This window comes from Brachyistius frenatus, unplaced genomic scaffold, assembly GCF_029030835.1.
Source record: "Brachyistius frenatus isolate BFR_SWC_R1_liver_20210118 unplaced genomic scaffold, ASM2903083v1 Contig_96, whole genome shotgun sequence".
Lineage (NCBI taxonomy): Eukaryota > Metazoa > Chordata > Actinopteri > Embiotocidae > Brachyistius > Brachyistius frenatus.
The window spans coordinates 539,058-559,100 of NW_027210695.1; the positions used below are offsets into that span (position 1 = coordinate 539,058).

The 20,043-nt window shown below is 44.6% G+C and overlaps 1 protein-coding gene across 1 annotated transcript; it reads right to left on the reverse strand.

Annotated features, from left to right (window-relative positions):
* Positions 1 to 961: 961 nt before the first annotated feature.
* Positions 962 to 19,540, reverse strand: gnai1 (guanine nucleotide binding protein (G protein), alpha inhibiting activity polypeptide 1). The gene is made up of 9 exons (XM_069711080.1): positions 18,971 to 19,540; positions 10,696 to 10,738; positions 8,664 to 8,805; positions 8,097 to 8,254; positions 5,779 to 5,907; positions 4,134 to 4,263; positions 3,766 to 3,919; positions 2,744 to 2,973; positions 962 to 2,257 (listed from the first exon to the last, which is right to left on the reverse strand). Exons 1-8 carry the CDS (start codon positions 19,086 to 19,088, stop codon positions 2,783 to 2,785), a joined length of 1,065 nt encoding a protein of 354 aa, XP_069567181.1. The 5' UTR covers positions 19,089 to 19,540; the 3' UTR covers positions 962 to 2,257; positions 2,744 to 2,782.
* Positions 19,541 to 20,043: the final 503 nt, after the last annotated feature.

Below are 20,043 nucleotides of genomic sequence, written 5' to 3' on the forward strand. Positions count from 1 at the left end.
GAGTGTGGAACAGAAGATTGGCAAAAAAAGAGGCTAAAGTCTATTAATTCGACCGGTTTCATTTACAAAATGGATTACATGCTGATATACTTTCCACGACTCTTCTCCCAGCATGTTTTCATATCTCCTTCATACATTGATGTTGTGTTGTGCTGCACCCAGAGGCCAAATTTTTTTTTTTTTTTTTACTTGTCATAGAATACATTAAGAAACATTACGTAAAAGAAGTCTCCTATTTCCTCGTCAGCAGCGGTATTCTTAGAAAGGAGAAGCCATCACTACTGACATCACAGATCATATCACAGCACATTTACAATGCAAAGGACAGTGAGGAAGCTGCTTTATGGCTGTTTTCCATCACAGTCAATCTATGTATAGAGCGCACACGCACGTCAACCTGTTTTCGATGTGGGCTCCATGTTCAGGCATCAACAGTTTTCATCCAAACAAGCCTTTGCATTGAACACTACTGCAGTAATGCAGACTTCTCGGGCCGCGGCGGAATACAAATGCGATGGGAGTCTGAGGGTAGTACTGACAACATATCCTCTAATTGCCTCTGTGGGAATCCGTGTTTGGAGATAACAAGGTATCTCGGTTTATAAGGAATGCATTGAGGATGTAGAACAGCACCAAGTCACTCATGAGAACGTGGACTGGCTCCAAGTCAAGACTACAGAAAGACTGTGTGAACGAGCCAACGTTGATATAAAAAAAGAAAAGAAAAGAAAAGTATCTTCTAATGAAGTACATTTTGCATTTGACATACAAGAAAACTCCTATTTGATCATATTTAAGAGGTATCTTATCTTTTAGGGGAGGATGTGACAGCAGCACGACACAGAGGAAACGATCCAAGAGATTGAAAAAGGGGAGCACAATTAAATGTATTTATCCTGCTTCGTGCTTTGGCGGCGAACTCAAGTAACAGCATCATGCATAATAATACGGCTACTCCACATGGTTTGTAAATGTGTTTTATTAGCAAAATAAGGGAGATGAGTCTACAAAGATTCTCCTTCCATGGAGAACATACACATACATTGACAGTTGTGGCAGTTTTTTAATTTTTTTTTTTTATATATATGAACAAATCCAGGACCATATTAATCATCACTCCTCTTGGCAAAGTAGTGCTGATCTAGAATCGCAGACCAGGCTCCCTCGACCCTTTAAGTTTCCATCGCCCCAAGAAAAAAGGCTTCATGGATCCTCAAGCTGTGCCTCTACTCTCGAATATATCTCAAAACAGGATCCAAGAACGACGTCTGAACCTTAAAACATTTCAGACCTCGTCCTCAACCTCTCCGACAATCTGCTCTGTGTTTCAGTTTCTCCTCTCTTTAACACCAACAACTCCATAACCTCTCCTCCAAATACATTAAAATATACAGTAAAATGTGCCCCACTCTGGTCTGTGTAGTTAAAACACGAGCGTATTACGAGCTCTGTGCCTCACTAACCATCTTGTGAATGGTTGGGATGAATGTATATTTCATACACTGTTTAAAAACCAGAACCCCAGATTTGTGGGTGAATATAACAATATACATCTCAGTATTGTACTGTGTGATCGGCCAGCGAGGCCTTCCATTGTCATGGCGGGTGGGGGCAGGGGACTGTGGAGGCTACATGTTGGTCACCACGGAGACCCATGTACCTTTAGACCAGAGGGAAATCCTCCTCCTGATAGCTCAGTGGTGTGCACATAGAAGATAGCGGAGACACTAACATATGAAAACAGTTTACCTCTTTATGTCTAGAACAATTCAGCAGGCAACAGAACAAGCATTGGGACTACGACCGCAGTAAAAGGCATGCGAAGGCACAAGTACCAACAAACTGGACTCAAAGTTGTACCTCTTTTCTTCCCTTTTGGTTGTCGGGAAGGAAGAAAAGAAGCATTTCCACCAACGGCAAAGTTTCCTTTTCCAGAGACAGCGGCAGAAGGAACAGCAAAAAAAAAAAAAAAAAACGTGACCTCCTCCTTCTCCACGAGAATTCAAAACAAAACAAAACAAAAAACCCTTCAAAAGGCTAAAAGAAAAAGAAATGTGCGAAAATCTGACGGTTTTACAATGATACAAACATCCTACACAAATGTTGTAACGCTAGTTCAAAATGTTCCAAGACAAAAAAAACAAAACATAAATAAAGCTGTTAAAAGTGGCATATAGTACAGCACTGGTCCGTGATTGATCCTCCCGACTCTTCTCGTCCTCCCCACCAAAGATGCACAATAATCTGGCTCCACTGCCTGAGGACAGAAGAGGAGAAATAACGAAACATGAAAGAAGGACATATAGACAAGGGATGGGATTTACAGAGCTCTACTTTAAACATTATCAGCCCACGTACATCAAAAGGGGGGAAAAAGAAAAAAGCCTTTGATAAAAGATGGATTTCAATGACTAAATCATGATGGATTATCCTGCATCTTTAGGGTCAACGGCAGCTATGATCTCCCATAAATCTGAATAGTTCATCTCTAGAAAAATAAATAAAATAATGTAAGGCCAACTCCCAAAGCTTTCACTGCATTCATAAATTTAAAACCAGGTTCCCTTTGTTTCCTCAGCAACTCCCACTCCACCCTGAGACACAGACTCAGCTCTAACGCCGACATGTGCCTTCATCCATGATGCAGAGACGCACACATGTCCACCACATGTGAGCCACGCAACGGGGCGGGAACCCATCGAGGTCCGGCTGTGTGGAGGAACGACGGTGAGGAGTTCCTTACCAAGAAAGAAAAGGTTTGTCGTCTTCCCCGTCGTCATCTTCAGAAGAGACCACAGTCTTTCAGGTTGTTCTTGATGATGACGTCGGTGACGGCGTCAAACACAAACTGCACGTTCTTGGTATCTGTGGCGCAGGTGAAGTGGGTGTAAATCTCCTTGGTGTCCTTCCTCTTGTTCAAGTCCTCGAACTGACACTGGATGTAGGCGGCTGCCTCCTCGTACGTGTTGGAGCCTGGGACAGACGAGGAGGAAGAGGTAGACAGGAAGTCACCGCATAGGAAGAGACACTGAAAACATATTTGTATGGTCGGAGGTAATGAATGACATGGCTGGGCTTCATCCTGCTCAGCACGCATTACCTAAAATTATCTATATGTTGCTTTAAAAGTTATTCTCAACTGGTGGGTCGTGATCCAAAAACTGGGTCGCATGGCCTTTTGGAGTGTGTATGTATGCAAAGAAATAAAAATAAAAATAAATAAATACAATATATATATATATATTTTGAAGTCTGCAGAAGTTCTGCTGCTGTGCTTTTATTTTGAAGGGACAATCGTTTCTCATGATGCAGCATGTCTGCAGTAGCCTTTGCTGCCAGGGTTCGCAGTTAAGACCAAAATCGACGTCATCACATCAGTAGACAGCTTTGATTTGAGGATTTGTAAACAGTTTTAGGATTAGATAAATCTGAATGTTTATTTAATTTGAGATAACTTTGCCTTCATATTTATACTTTATTTTCCTACAGATTAATTTAGATTCTTAAAACTTGAGGAGAATCAGCAGTTTAAACTTGTTTGAAGAGCATATGCACCTGTATATATAGAAAAATGTCCCATTTTATTTCTTTATTTTTTAGCCTAAATTGCTCAAAACATGACAAAGTATGGCTCACAATTTAAGGTCAAATGTTTTTTCCTGAGGTGAGAGCATTCGTTGTCACATTTGCCATTTTCAATAAAAAGTAACTGAGCACTTCACCTCGTTTCAAATACTAAGATAACAATTACAAGTCGGGTCTCACCAGCGTATTCTGGGTAGCAGATAGTCAGAGGACTCCTCCTGATTTTCTCCTCAAACAGGTCCTTCTTGTTGAGGAAGAGGATGATGGAGGTGTCTGTGAACCACTTGTTGTTGCAGATGCTGTCGAACAGCTTCATACTCTCGTGCATTCGGTTCTGACGGGAGGAGGGGGGGAGAGAGGGGAGAAAAAAGAAAAAAAAAACATGAAAACTGACGTCGGCCATTGTGCTTTGCTCAGTGATCCACAAACGCGGAGGGATCTTGAGCGGAAGCTGTCCTTTATGTCTACTCCTCTGACCCGCCGCCATTCGAGCGTAGAGCGCCCGCTGTTACGTTATTCTCCCCGAGCCACACGGCTGAACTGCTCACCATCTCCTCGTCCTCAGCCAGCACCAGGTCGTAATCGCTGAGGGCCACGCAGAAGATGATGGCGGTGACGCCCTCGAAGCAATGGATCCACTTCTTCCTCTCGGACCGCTGACCTCCGACGTCAAACATTCTGGAGATGGAAGCACGAACACGTGAAATACAAAGCGTGTGTGAAACCTAGAGGCAATTTTTTTAAAAAAAAAGTCTGTCCGGACGCTGTCACTGCTCCGGTCTGGCTGCAGCGTTTACTGATGACACTTGTCAATAAAAGGGAAAGAAAACAGAAACGCTCAAGTACGGCCATCATGTGAGTCAAAGTTCACCAGACGGGCATGACCTGTAATGTTTCTCACGTTCAGGACAATTAGATTTTTTTTAATAAGCACATCTAACTACAAAGTACACATTCAAATCAGATTTGAAAGGCACACCTTTGTTTTTTTGCCAGCAAAACAATCATGCAACTGTGGTGCAACAGGAAATGTCAAAATAACAAACAATGGATTCATTTAGTTTCTGTAATTCTCCTGCTGGACTGCACAAGGTTCTTCTGGAAACACTTTGGGTTTTAAGGCGACGACTGGAGGAGGGAAAGGCACAGAAGAATTGACAGAATTGGGACCACAGACTGTATATAAAAGTGGGACATAACTTCCGGCTCTGTAAAATGAGGACGATGCGGAAGTGCCTTAAGCTGCAATTTCACAGAGGGCCACTAGAGGTTGGATCCAAAAAGCCTCCGGCTCCATCGACTCTTGTCTCATAAAATTCTAAAATATTTTTACCATGAGTTTTTTTCAGTGTTGTTCGCTAAAGTCAGTCCTTCTTATTAGTTTTCTGGCCGTCCGTCTGAAAATAATCCTGTGATTAATTAGAAAATAAACTTCAGTAAGCCGTGGTTTTTGGCGTGTCTGTTTGATTGACAGGCCTGTGGTGCAGTCAGGTTACAGCTATCGGTAGGCGGGACGTAGCATCGTCCAATCAGATCGAGTCAGATCCACCGCTCGCTGACCCTCCCAGCTCGTCCAAATATGGTCACTTCCTGCTCCAAACCGCTCCGAACTGTCGGCCAAAATCCAAGCTGGAGGCTTCATGACGGCCGTTCACGGACCGGTGGGTGACGTCACTGTTGGTTGCTGCTTGTGTAAAACTCATTCAACTTGCGAACGACAGACTTCCGGCTCAGCAGGTCAGCCCCTTTTCATTCCGTTTACATTCACAGCGACTGTACACTAAAGAAACGCCTTCAGATCGCTGCTTAGCCACTGATGTGTCACTCTTATATTACATAAAGCACCTTCGGCTTAGTAATGTGTGTCCGTTTGTTTCCGTGGAGATAGTTATAAGGAACTTCTGCTCTCATTTCCAAGATGCTGGAATCGACTACAAAAACCTCTGGCACCGTGACATCATCAAGCCAACCGCCTCCACTTCCTGTCTGCGTTTGTTATCGCAAGGCCACAGCTGAGTCACGGCTGATGTGCGCAACACCTTCACAAGCTGTGCCACAACTTACAGCTGCACAAGTACAAAGGGAATTTCTTTGGGAGTGAATGAGTCAGAGACCGGAAGGAAAGCTAATTAAGCCGTTGTGTAAAAACACTTTGAGTCGGAGCCAGTTGTGACAAAGTGAAGGAATTCTCACTTGAAGTGCAGGTCTTTGAACGTGAAGTGCGTCTCCACGATGCCCGTGGTTTTGACTCGGGTCCTCAGGACATCCTGCTGAGTTGGGATGTAGGTGGCCTGGGATATCCTGTCCAAATCGTTCAAGTAGCTGAGGAGGACACAAAGAAAAGAACATAAAGAGGGGAAAAGAAAAGCAGAGAGCGCAAAAGCAAAGAGAGAGCGAGAGAGACGGAGAAAAAGACCGTAGGAGGCGGAAAGTGTATCAAGGTCAAGGGTGTATCAGTTAAACAAATACCTCCCAATACATTCACAGTGATACGTTCTATATTTCCGACTGAAAACAAGTCATATTCGCCGAGTTCAGTGTCGACAGGGTCATTATACGGGTTGTGAAGTTTGAGTTGCAATCAAATCAACCATAATTAGCCAAAAATAAAACCCTGAGCAAGCAGTTAGGCGACAGCACACAAAATTTGCCTTTGTTATATTTAGACACAAAGGCACAGTGGCTTAACGGTTCGAGCCGCTGCGCCGCAGCAAACAGAGCCGAGGTTTTGGTCTAAGCCCTGGTCTTTTCAGTGGGCAGTGGACATTGTTCTCTCTGTGGTTGGTGGGTTCCCTCTCGGGTGCTGCGCTCCCTCCCGCACCGCAACAATATGATGCAGCTGAACTGGAAACTCCCTACGTGTGAGCGCGCTTGTCTCCGTGTGTGCGTGTCATAGGCCTGTAATGGATGAGCCATCTGTCCAGGGCGCTGTCCCACATTTTAACCAAATGAAGATCCTGCTGGGTTCGACTCTCTCGTGATCCCGTGTGGGAACAGGCAGCTATTTATATTCATTCTGATTCAGTTTTCTTCTTTTATTCCTTTCAGCAAACCTTTGGCACATCAGCCAAACTAAACAATCTCCCGATTGTACTCCCACAGCAACCACGTAAAGATTAAAACTTTTGCCAATAGAATAGAGCTTCTTTTTTTTTTTTTTAAGTCCCAAAGATTTCCAACAATTTCACAATACATTGATTAAATTTGTTCAAACTGATGCTGAAACTTTTGAATTATTTCTCAACTTATTTGGATTTTGGTTATTATTGACAGCTGTAACTACACGAGTGCATCTGCAGTGCCCGTACGGAGCATCACCAATTAACCTACTCACTCGGGACATTATTATGACTCCGCTTAATAGCTCAAGGTTGCTGCTGAAACATTACAAGGGAGACAGATTAGTAAGGTCTCGTTGCGAGCAGACAAACACAAGTAATCTCCCCTTCACGCAAAACGAGCCTTTTGTTTGTCTTCCAAGATATTAAAAAAACATACACACGGTTTGGCGATGTTCTTTTTCCTATTCATGAAAAGCCCCTGGACGGCAGGATTAGAGGAACCAATTAGAAACGGTCAACCGCTGCAGCTCCAACAAAACAAGGCGAGTGCCCCCTCCCAAAAAAAACAACAACCACAACAACAACAACAACAACAACAACAACATCACAGGAGCTGCCTTGTGATGATATCATTTGTTTTAGTGCCGAGGGCTCTTGCGCAATACACGCCAGGCTCCAACTGGTAAAGAGAAATAAGCCAGCTCACAGAGAGAGTTTCCTTGTGTGACTTTGGTGATGTTGCAAATGTTCCTGCGCTAAACTGCGAGGTCAAAGATTAAATAGTCGTTCCGGCCGCCGCTCTCCGAGCTGGTGAGAGCAAGGCAAATATTGACAGTCTAAAAGTCCAGACAGATGCATCAGTTTGTGTGCCCCACATATCTGGAACACACTCCCAGAAACCTGCAGGTCTGCTGAGACCCCTCAGCTCCTTTAAATCAAGATGGAAGACTTTCCTGTTTGCTGCTGCGTGTCATTAAACCAGATTCAAGGATGTTGATTCGTTTCTTCCATTTCTGTAGTCTTACTCCTGTATTTTATTTCTTAAACTGCACCATAACTTTTATCCTTTTTTTCCAGCTTGCTTAATAATTGCTGAATAACCGTTTTTAAAGTTTTAATCAGTGTTCTCAATTGTTTTTAAAATGTCCTTTTCTTTTGCCTGATGTTTTTAAGCTTTTAATGGTTTTATGTGACGCACTTTGAGTTGCCTTGTTGTTGAAATGCGCTCGACAAATAAAACTTGCCTTGCAGCTTTCTGAGTGTTTGCAGTGAAATTTCAGTAATTTTGTGCGACCGGTCATCTGATGTGAGCGACGTTGTCATTAGAAGCTGTTGACACAAATTGGTGTGCGCAGGATCGTTCGAGTTCTTCTCTGTGGATGACTCACAACTTTGGCCAACCTAGCAATTGTCGACTCGACCGTTTGTGTGTTTGTTTGTGTGACTCACTATGCCGCCGAGTCGTTGAGCTGATATTCGCGGGAGCGGCTGAAGCAGGCTTGAACGCCTCCGTCTTTCCAGAGACGTTTAATGACACCGGCCAGCTCGGCGGTCATGAAGCCTTCCTCTGCCGAGCCCGCCAGCACAAACAGCTGCCGTGCATCATCCTGGGAGAGGAGACGCGGAGGTGTCAATATCATAACGCAGCCGTTAAAGTTATTACATCACCGTCGTGATAGACATTAACCTGCTAACAAGCTGAAATGCTACTCGCAAGGTTATAAGAGTGATTTCACGATGAAAGACTGCTTCGTTAGTGTCAAATACAAAATGTCCCGTCACCTAATTTCACTTTAAAATCAGTAAAATACGTCTTCGGTTTACGTGTAAACAACCTGAAACGGCCTCTGAAATCACGACCACATCCAAACCTGACATTACTTTCCCCGAGAGCGACAATTACAGAATGCATTTTCGAGCGTTTAAGGCTACAACCCGCTTGTTTTCCAACGCCACCAAATGTACCCCAGGTTTGTACTCTAAACCGACCCGATGACACCCCTCTCTTATACTCACGGCTCTTGCGGCGTCACCAAAGTCGATCTTGAGGCGGCCCATGGCTCTGATGATGGCGATGATGGACTGGATGGTGTTGCTGTAGACCACAGCCTTGTACTGCTTACATTCTTCTTCTGAGTAGCCGGCCTCGTGGATGATCCTGCAGAAAGAAAGGGAGGGGAGGAGGGAGGAGGACAACAACGACAACAACTGGTGAGCAGTCGAGCTGTTTACCTTCACAGGCGCAAAAACTCATTTACACTTGACAAACTCTTCCTAAAAAAATTTTAAAAAAAAAGACACAAGACTTCTTTTTCTCTTCAGCACAGCTCGTAACACTCCCTGCTTCCCTGCTCGTTGTGATGTCCGCACAAACACCGCGCGGCCACGATGGCCCTGATCTCTTTCGCTGCTCATTTCTGGCTGCTGGAATTACGGTCATCCGGGGAAAAGAAGCTTTTTCCGCAGTTGCACTCGGTGTTCGCCGGTCTGGATAAGAGCGGCAGCTGTCCAATTATCATCTTGGGAGTTCAGGCAGTTTACTTTACCATAACAATTTTGAGCTGAGGCATGATTATGGTGCACACAAAGGGCTGGCGTCATTCTAAACTTCTGTCCGTGTCAACAAATCCAATGAAAGGCACAAAAAAAACCTACATTGTGTTTGTCTTTCAGTCCATTCCAGCTTCCTCTCTGGCTTTCAGGCCCCCCGAGCTAACGCTAATGTATCGATCAACCCCACCAATGTGAGCAGAGTGCCGCGCCGCGTCCACAACAAACAGGACACAAGGGGGATTGTTCTTTCTCCGGCTTTAATTCCTTGATACTTTCCGGCATTGCTACATCCGTTTGTATCGCTTCATCCAATTCTACCTCGTCGCCTTTGTGGGGACATTTGACTTAAGAAAACCCCTCGACTTCCATGTCCTGTCACCTAGCCACGCCCACTTGTTGCTGATTGGTTGGCCCTTTATGCGAACAGGGTTTCCAGACTACTATCACAGAAAGCAATGAAGCTGTAAGCGCCAGGCAGGCAGAGCCAGGCTAATGCTTCTGAGTAGGCTTACAAATAACAGATCGATTAATCTGCCCAATATTTTATCCATTTATCAACTCGTTGTTTGGTCTTAAAAAAAATGGCAGAAAACAATCTAAAAAGCAAGTCATGATTCGCCAAAGCTCATTATCAAACTGCTTGTTTTGCTCGACAGATTAAAGCCTCTCAAACCTTAAATTTACGACCGCAACAGACAAAAGAAATGCAGCAAATCCTCCCAACCGAGAAGCAGGAAGCAGCCATTTTGCTCGAAAAACGACTTAAAACAAATGTTTGAATAGTTTCAGCTCTGTTGTACATTTTTTTTCCTGGGATTTGATGAGAACACACAGAACCTCAGCGGTCTTCCAATATTTAGAAAGACAGCGAGTGCATAATGCAAATTAAAAACCAGCTTTCAGCTTTTACTTCCTACCTGTCAGATGTATTGTGCTAACAATTAGCACTTTTCTTCCAATCACACATATCTCTCAGCACCACTTTCCCCACGGGGAGGAAATTAAATCTACGGGAAGGGTGTTCTGCACATCTCATGCAGATCGAGAACCGATAGATAAAACAACATTACAGCACACCAGCTGCTCAAAAGTACCGTGCTTCTGACGCGCGAGCGTCTACGGGCTGATGAAGGTTTATGAAAAATGTAATTCACATGCAGGACACACGCGCAGCTTTGCGGATGATGCATAGTCACAGTCTATATTGATGTATTCTTCTGGGTTGTCTTCATGATCCATTATGCACAGTACCTGTTTGTACTGCGTTTCACAGAGCGTAACATTACCCCATAGAGACGCCATAAAAGCATGATTGGTGTTTGACACTGTTTGTGTTGTGGAAAATGAATACTCCTGTGCTGTGTAATCTAGAGCGGCGCCATTACGCATATCCGATCAGGGAAGTCGAAGAAGAAAAAAAAAAAAAGAAAAAAAAAAGCTGATTTTGATTGTGCAGTGTGCAGGTTAGATGTAAACAGTGGTGAAAGGAACTCACTTCATCTGCTTGACAATTGTACTTTTTCCTGATTCACCAGCACCTGAAAAAGAGAAGAAACGGGGGGTTATTTTTTCGGTTCATATACGAGGCCCAGAGGACATCTGAACCTCAATCTGTCTTTTTCCTCACCAATGCTTAACCCTCATGTCAACCGGCCCACTTTCTTTATCTGGATATTTCAAACAAAATCTCACAAGGTTTTCATGCAAGAATCCGATGTGACCAATTGGGCATGAGAATGAAACCTGAACATAACCTCAACCAAAGAAGAAGTGAGAAACACAAACGTACGTGTGTGTGTGTGACTTGAGATCTGTGTATGAGCGAGTGTTTAGGTTAAAAGGAGTCTTTTGACTTGGGGTTTGGCCTCAGCTCACGGCAGTTCGAGCCGAATACACTATTTATTCGATGCTCGATCAGATGACTGTTTTGTGATCTATGTTTGTGAGACTGAAGACTCAGCTGAGGCTTCACATCAAGAAGGCTCTTGGCGCCGCGGCCAACAGTAAAGTAGATCATTATTGACAGTTGCTGTGACTTCCTGCGATCTAAAGCGTTACTTCAGGACGGCGAGTGCACTCGGCGCCGTCCGCTGATCCGATCGAGGGCGGTTTACGCAACTACGGTGAAAAGATTGGGGGGTGGGGGAGGGCGGGGGCTTTTAAACGTCGCAGCGTCACGGCAACTGTTCTCTTAACATTCAACCAAATGTGCCGCGTGTGGCCATAGTCACCTTCGTGGCTGTTGACCATTACGCACCATACACATGCCCCCCCCCCCGACTGTGTTTGATGCTCCATCACCAGCCGCTTGGAAGTGCCCTATTATTGAGATTTCTCCTTCACCAATCAAAGCCATCCTGATAAACCACATTCTGTCCACTCATGCTCTAATGTATTACCATAAACTACATTAGATCTACTAATGTGCAATCGATGTCCTCGCATTACAGCAGCAGAGTCTCTGGAGCCGGTTGGAGCGGACATCACGCTCCTCTGCCACTAGGGAGGAATTTCCAAACCACTTGAGAGCGTCCATTCCCCGAGCAAACACCCACAACTTCTCTCTCGGCTCGAGAAACGGGGAAAGAAAAAAAAAAAAAAGGGGAAGTGGAATCGTGTCACAAAATCTATCGCTATCTGCCACCTCGTGATAATGTCAGCAGAGACGAGATGGTGTGCTCTTGCAAAATAAATCATCCAACTCATCTAGTTCCACTTTCCTTGTGGTTGCAACAGAAACAGAAAAAAAAAAAAAAAAAAAAACCCAGACACAATGCATCTCTTACACGTGCCTCTCGTGAAGCCTGCTTCACGCTGTAGCAACAGCTCCTCCAGAGAATTATTTATCATAAGATTTAAAACCCAAAAATCAATTGAAAAAATATATGTATATATTTACGCAGTGTAGAAAGTGTCTTCACTTCCTACAAACTTTCCCCTCGCGGTAACAACAGTGTGCTGACAGCACAGCTCCGGCACAGTATATTCAGTGGATGAGATTCACCTGAGGACACATTATTTTAATTACGTGTCACCACACAGGCGCCCCAGAGAGGAGGGGGGCGGGAGGGGGGGTGTAGTACAGTGGCAGCTCCCTGTGCTCGGAGGCCAAACACTCGGCTGTGTGAATCCCTCTGGGACTCGCACACAGACGCTGCATGCGCCGCTCGACTGGGCTCGGCCCGGCTGGTGAGCTGGCACAGTCGCAGCCCTCGGCGTGCCCGAGAGCCATTTTCACAATGCCAGAGACACTTCACATACCGACACAGAGTGTGGGGCGCGTGAAAATCCACTTATGGGCAGGCTACGAGTTCACACCGGAGTTCAAAGTGGCCTCCTTACAAAGGACAGTTAACTGCTAGGGATGTGACATCCGAAGAAAGTGTACTTTTTTAGGGCCCGAGCATCGGTGCGAAAGCCCGATTGTATTTTGTTAAAATAAAATTATTGTTCTTGGTCGTTCTTCTTTTGTCGGACCGACTTAAATTTAGGTTCTATGGATAGAAAACATGTTTGGGATTAAAAGTTATCAAAATAATTTGTTTTCATCGATGTGTGTGCCCGTGAGAGGCGGCCATTTTGAGCGTCTCGCCATGAAACTACGAGTTGCTTTAAATCTTATGTACATGGACCGACCTTCTCCAAACATCACAGGTATGATAACAGCCCCGCCCTGAATACCCCTGTGGGGGTAATATTCGCTCATAGTCATAGCGCCCCCTGTTGGCCACTGGAAATTACACTTTTCATACTTTCACATTCTACGTCGAGCTGGTTGATCCCATGAACGTAAAGTCGGGTCACAATAACCTAAACATGTAGTTGATGATATATTGAGACATTTGTTCGACTTTGTCAATGGGCGTGATGATGCTGCAAAGTTTGATGCTTGAAACCTCACGAAACGTGGCACATACATCCGGCGTGGTGAGACGATACATCTGATGCGTTTTGCAAGTTGATGTGGACATACGGCTCGTCATTGCCCCTTGCTGGAGACAGGAAACGAGACAAAAATAACAACTTTAAGCTGGTATACGCGGCCCCTCGTGCGCTGCACGTCGGGGAGACGGCTTCGGCGGGACGGCTTCGGGGAGGCAGCGGTGCCGGAGTGCGAGGGCCCGTACATCACTGCTTGCAGTTTTTATTTGTTTTTGTTTTTTTTGACAGGGTGCTCCGAGCACAAAATACAGACACCTCCCATTCAGAGCTGCAACTCTATTGATGATTTAGGACTGAGTCCCTCTCTTTAAATATAAAACACTTAATAACCGAGCTCCATCATATCTTAAAGAACTCATCGCAACATATTATCCTAACAGAAGATTTGCTCTCAGAGTAAAGGCTTACTAGTGAGTCCCAGAGTTTCCAAAAGTAGAATAGGAAGTAGAGCTTTTAGCTTTTCAGGCTCCTCAGAATCAGAATCAGAATCAGCTTTATTGGCCTGGTTTGTGAACACATACAAAGAATTTGTCACTTTTCTCTCAACGTGCAAAAGACAAAAACAGACAGACACAAATAAACGTATAAAACATAAATAGACATATATACTGCTATGGTTAGGTTAGGTTTCTACTGGGGTTGTTTATTATTTTGTTTGCTTGCTGTGTCCCTTTGTCAATAGTGTTTTGGGACCAACTTGCATTTTACACACTAAAATAAATAAAATGAATCCAAACCGCTTCAGGTTTTTGTCCTCACTTAAAAAAAAACATTTGTTCTAACTCTGATGACATTTAAGAGAAATGCTGCTTTAATTCTGTGGAAATGATAATGGGGCCTCCCGGGTTGCGAAAAACGTGTTATCACTTTGCATCATGCAACCAAAGTAGACGATTACATCGTCATGGGAATCTACCCTAAATGCCAAGTCAGTTTCCACAGAAATTTAAACCAGGCGTACAACTTCTACGGTAGCAAGTACGTGTACTAATTAAAGGACTCCGACGGTTAGAATTGGGCAAATCCTATAAATTTTGTGTCTACGTCTTCGTTTTAATTAAATGAGACGTGAGCCATGTGTTCATACGAGTGATTTGGAGCTAAGCAGTGATATCATCAGGGTGTGGCTGCAGTCGAAGCCTCAACACAAACCAAAGTCGTACTGATTTTGACACACGCACACACACGCACGCACACACACACACACACACACACAAGTCTTTAAGGGTTGCATGGAACCAGGAGCGTGACCCTTCGTTCTTTGTGCAGAGTCATGTTACACGCCCACAGCTTTGATACGCCCACCCCTAAACAGCTTCAGACTCGCAACCACTGGAGCAGCTGGTTTCTGCTTCCAGTGGTTCAAAACTATTTTGGGAAAATTCAGGCTTGCAGTAAAAATGGTGGGTCGTCCCTTCCACCCTCCCCGCTTCTTCTCCCACAGAGAACAGAGACGTTCCTATCTACCGACCGCAAACACATCGTTCCACTTGGACCCCCCCCCCCCCCCCGGTTGATCTTCCCCTATGTAAGAAGTCGGCGAGGACGAGGGCTGTTTCATAACAATGGCGTGCGTGCCTGGGCCTTCTCCATTTATAGATAAACCATACCGTGGCTGATAAATGCCTCGGAGAATTACTAATCCGGCCAGAATTAAAGCTAGTAAAAGCTATTTTCATTCATGCTGCTTTTGGGTTCGGATCACTGGCATGAAGTTAAATTTGTGTGGCTCAGGAGGTTTACAGCGGCCAGACTGCCAGTTCAACACGTCCACTTTTAGGTGAGTACTCCAAAAAGCCCAAGAGGGGTCTAATGAAGGTTGGCACAATGTGCTAAACACATTAGTAATGCCACATTAGGAGCCTGAGCCCAAACGCCATCGACCTCCTCTCTCTCTCTCTCGGTTTTCCACTCCTCTTCAGCAGCACACATCCCTCTTCCTCTTTTACACTCTCCCCGTCTCCTGCAGTCATTTTCCCGTTATGATTTATTGTTCCTCTCGCTCACTATCCAATTCCTCTTTTTTTTCTTGCTGCACCCCTGAGGAGGAAGAGGAGGGGGGAGATTTAAGTATGAGTCACTCATGAAGGATTCCAGGAGCCTCCGAGCAGTGCTACTGCCCACCGTGGTGGTGGTGGTGGTGGTGGGGGAGGTGACCGCGCTAAATCACACGGATCGATCCGGCAAAAATGCAAATCGACAGCTGACAGATTGCTTCCTGCGCAGGCTGCCACACGCTGAACTCTTCACTGTGTTGTCTAATGAGGCTTAAAGCAATAAGGGAACACGAAACAATTGAACTACTTTGTCGTTTACTGTGAAGGGGTCCTCTGTCTCGAGGAGGAGTCGCACAGCCATGTTGCGCTACATATCTGCCGATGCCGGTTACATAATTTCAAAAATATAGGAAAACGTAAAAAAAAAAAAAAAAAAAAAATTAAAAAGAGACCAAAGACAGAAAGCCAGAAGAAGCCTAAGGATTATTAATTAAAAATCTTCCCACTGTTGCATGACGGCTCTAGAAAGAGTAATTAGGCTGGGGAGATTTTAATCTATTTTAGCATGCAGATATGAATAGTAGGATAATTGGGTCCTGGAGATAATGGAAATAAAATGGAGAGCCAAATAAAGACTCGCAGTTTAATGAGAAATATGTTCGTTTTTTTTTTTAACGGGGAGGATCACATTTCCTCTCTCGGTAACGGAAACCTGAGCCTGCCAGCTGGTTTGGACCCGACGGTGTGCGCATCGTCTCACAAAAGACTCATCATTTTTTTTCATGCAAATGTCGTTTTTTTTTTTTTTTACGTCAGGGAGTTGATATCATGGCAGCGACAGCGAGAGAGAGAGAGAGAGAGAGAAAGAGAGGACATTAGCCTGTGATGAACATTTAGGACAGCGCCGGATAACCAGGTGGTCCACGTTACCAATCTGCTGCGGTGACACACACACACAAACATCTACACACATTTGGTCGGGGTCACCAGCGCAAGACGCACAAAAGATGTTATGTTCTCCGAGGGCATTAAAAAACATCTACGGAGCCTTGCCAGCTATTTACTCTCAAACCACACTGTCGACAGGGTGCGTTTAGAGAAAAGTATACTCTTGAATTGCTTGCGACTCGACAACCTCAAAAAGAAAGTATCATTTCAGCAGGCTGTTTATCCGCGAGGTAAACAACTCCAAAGCCGAACTCGGGCTCCCCTTTGCTTCACCGCAGCGGAGCTTTTTCATTTTTAATGCTCCCGTCTAGTCATTAGCCGTGTTCTCATCTTACAGCACCTCTTATCCTTTCTCCTCGCATCCCAGCCTGCCCTGCGTGTCCCTTCAGGCAGTAACCCGAAGAAGAAGCCGCGTGGGTTACCTGGGCTACCACGGCGAACGGATCAAAAGGATAAGGGGGTGGGGGGGGGGATTTGCCGTCACGGCAAAAAAAAAAAAACGGTTACTATCGGACGTGGAAAGGGTTAAGGCGACGCCACATGGTTTGTGTCAGAGCAAACGGCCCGACCGACGGAAACCCGTAATCCGCCCCAGCAGGAACTTGACCCAACTTGCTCGCCTTCGATCGGCAAGCCCCGTCTGGCCTCCCGAGCAGCCGAGGAATGTATCCTACCTTTAAACGAGAAAGTATGCACATTCCTGTTCAAACAAAACTCCACTGACACGTGATTAAACGGCGTCTTCGTCCCAAGAGACAAAAAAAAAAAAAAAAAAGATTGAGTGCGTTTGATGTGTGCGATTCAATGAACACCAGGTCGGTACAAAGTGTGTTTCAGAGCCGTCCAAAAACAACAACCCACGAGGAGATGTTGTTTCATCTCGCTCTGGCTCACAACCATGTCCCACAAAAGATGCAAATGCAGCTCTTATTATGTGCCTTCTGTCAGGTGTTTTTGCCTGCTCCTGCCATTGGCCTCAAGACTTTGTGTCCTGGTAGCCCACATACGGAGTGTGTGCATGTCAACATTTCCCAAAGCTAGCCACCTCGGGGGGGGGGATGGGGGGGTGGGGGGGCTGATGGAAAAGTTTGTCACCTACAGTCTTTGTTTACAAGGACAACAGCGGTTCTCCACATGAAAGCAACGCCGCGAGTTTACAACGCGACTGGCTCCGGGACGCGAGCGCTTCACACGAGCGTGCGTACGGGACTGTCCGAGGGAGATGGGAGAGAGGGGGGGGCTGCTCAAAACACGAGGATTTGAAAATTGTTTAGGTAAACAAAGGTCAGTCACAACTGGCCACCGCTGAGAGGAATGAAGGAGTCACGAGGCAGCTATTGCTACATCAGCAACTAATGCCCTGCAACTGCTCAGTTGCTTAAGCTTATCAATGACAATTTAGTTTGAATGGGATATTATTGTCCACTCGTGTCTTCGTGCCTTTTACTAACCGGGATTTGATTTTGACCAATTTGTTTTTGTAATTTCCTTTATTTTGTTGCGCAAGACTCTTGCCGTTTTCAAGTCTGTCTTCGTGAGGAGAATCGTTGAACTTGAGATGACAAAACAACACGGAAACTTGCGGCTTAATGTGTCTTTATACACAGGAAATCTGGAAATTATAATGCTACTAGAGGGTATATATATATATAAAAACAACAACAACAACGTTATCCATCGGAGGTAGCGGCGGGGAGAACAAATCGATCAAGTTTAGTATCGTGATATTTGGCGTGGGAATATTTTATCGATGCGCAGAGTTGAAATTTTATTCTATAATTAAATAAATACATTTGTCAGGTTTTCAGGAGAGTGTTGGTCAATCCCCACCCGCTGCCACAAAAATGACTTTAAGTTAACTTTAAGTTCAGTTGTTGACTAAGTGCCACGGCTAATAATCTGAGGATCGTTTTCTCAATAAACCAATGTATTGGTCAGTCTTTAAAATGTCCCGAATTTGTTGAAAAACGTTGACGAGCATTTCCAAAAGCCTAAATTGCAGTCTTGTTTTGTCCCAACCGACATGTCCACAACAACAACAACAACAACAACAACAAAAATCCATTTATTGTCACGGAGTGGTAAAGGGACCAGAAAACATTCACGTATAAGAAGCTGTTTGAAATGTCTCATTGAAAAGAAAGAGTCAAACCATTTGAATCACAGTATTGCAAGTTTAAAACTACAATAATACCGTAGTTGACCCAAGTATCGCGATAACGTCGTATCGCGATTCCCGCCCGTGCCAGGAGGTTCAACTTTGGCTTGGAGCTTTAACCATCCCCAAAAATGAGTGGACTCATACGGTTGTCAGCCCCCCCTCCACCCCCACCCTAATGAGCCACGGGCCTGTTTTCACGGCTCTGCACCGGACCAGACGAGAGGAAATGTGCCATTGTTGAGAGGATTTAGAGAATACAAATGGTCTGCAGAGATGGCTGAATGGGTGTCAGACTAACAGCAGTGTGTGTGTGTGTGTGGGGGGGGGGGAATTAAGAAAAAAACTACAAGAAAATTTAACTAATTTGCTTTAAAAAACAAAAACACAAACTTTCACTGTGTAGTTCACGTTTGGGCTCGTGTTGTGTTTTTGTTGTTGTTGTTGTTGTTGTTGTTGTTTTACAGTTGGAAATGCGGTGTTGCGTTCAGTGGCCAGAGTTCACGGTTAACTTAAACTAGTAAGAAGAAGAAAGAGATGAAGATGCAGAATCGGAACTCGGCAACACTTCAACGTCGGACACAGACTCTATCCGACTCTGGCGTGGTGTTCGCTGGCAGGGTGTGTTCCCCCCCCCCCCCGCTCCTCCTCCCGTATCCTCTTTGCTGTGGGCAAACCCATAGCGAAGCACACACACACACACACACACACATATATTGCCTTACCGAGCAGAAGCAGCTTCACCTCCCTGGCCGCCTTCTCTCCGTCGTCCCGCAGATTCCTGTCGATCATCTTGCTGCGCTCCACCGCCGCCTTGTCCTCGGTACTCAGCGTGCATCCCATCCTCGACTGTGTCCTTCAAACCCCCCAGATGGTGTAAAAAAAAAAAAAAAAAAAAAAAAAAAATCTAAAACACCATATATCCCCACATTAATTGTTTAAAACTGCCGTCACCCCGCACACACGCCCTTTTTTTTTTTTTTTTTTTTTTTTGCTTTTCTTGTTTTTTTTTTTTAAATGACAGGCAATCGATCTGTTCGCGGGAGAGAGGACACACACACACACACACACAAATAAAAGGAAGCTATTTCAATAAAACTCTGGCGTTTCTTCGCCCGGCTGAAGATGTCTACGAAGGGGTGGCGGGGTGGGGGTTTAAAAATCCTCGTTTCATCCGACGGAAAAGCTATTTCAATAGCGAAAGAATTCCTTGGTGATGTCTCTGCCGTCCGTTCGCCTCCATTCGTTGCAGCAGCGACTGTTAGGACTGAATGTGCAGCCCGGACTGGAGACCGAGCTGCGCCGTGTTCCGATAGCAGCAACAACAGAGACACTTCCGGTCAAACTCTTCACAATAAAAGGCGAGACTTCCACTAACCCTCTCCCCCCCCCCAAAAAAAAAATGAAAAAAAAAAAGAAACCGCAAACCGATTGGTGGTAACCAATGGTAACCAATTTATTCCAAAACCCAAAAATCGCAGCCTTAAATTTATTGTTTTTTTTTCCAGAGGTGTAGTCAACTGCTACAAGATAATCAGATCATTATCATGGAGGACTTCAGGAACCAGAAAATATTAACATTATTTATTACATAATTTTTTTTATTTATTTTAATTTTATTTTTCCATCAAAAAATTACTTCAAACATTTCGTCATTGGGTAGTTGGCAATAAAAAAAATGTATTAGATTATTTAACTAATTGTCACAGCACTAAAGAACAGTAAAGCTGAACCCATTTGTTCTCGAGAACAAAACAATTTTTTGTGTATTGAGTGTAATATTTCTATATTTGTATAT

Coding starts and splice junctions, on each gene's coding strand:
- gnai1 (XM_069711080.1), bottom strand. CDS start 19,088: ATGGGATGCACGCTGAGTACCGAGGACAAGGCGGCGGTGGAGCGCAGC. Junction 8,255..8,663: donor TTGGTGACGCCGCAAGAGCC/GTGAGTATAAGA, acceptor CTCCTCTCCCAG/GATGATGCACGGCAGCTGTT. Junction 4,264..5,778: donor TTCAAAGACCTGCACTTCAA/GTGAGAATTCCT, acceptor TTCCATCTCCAG/AATGTTTGACGTCGGAGGTC.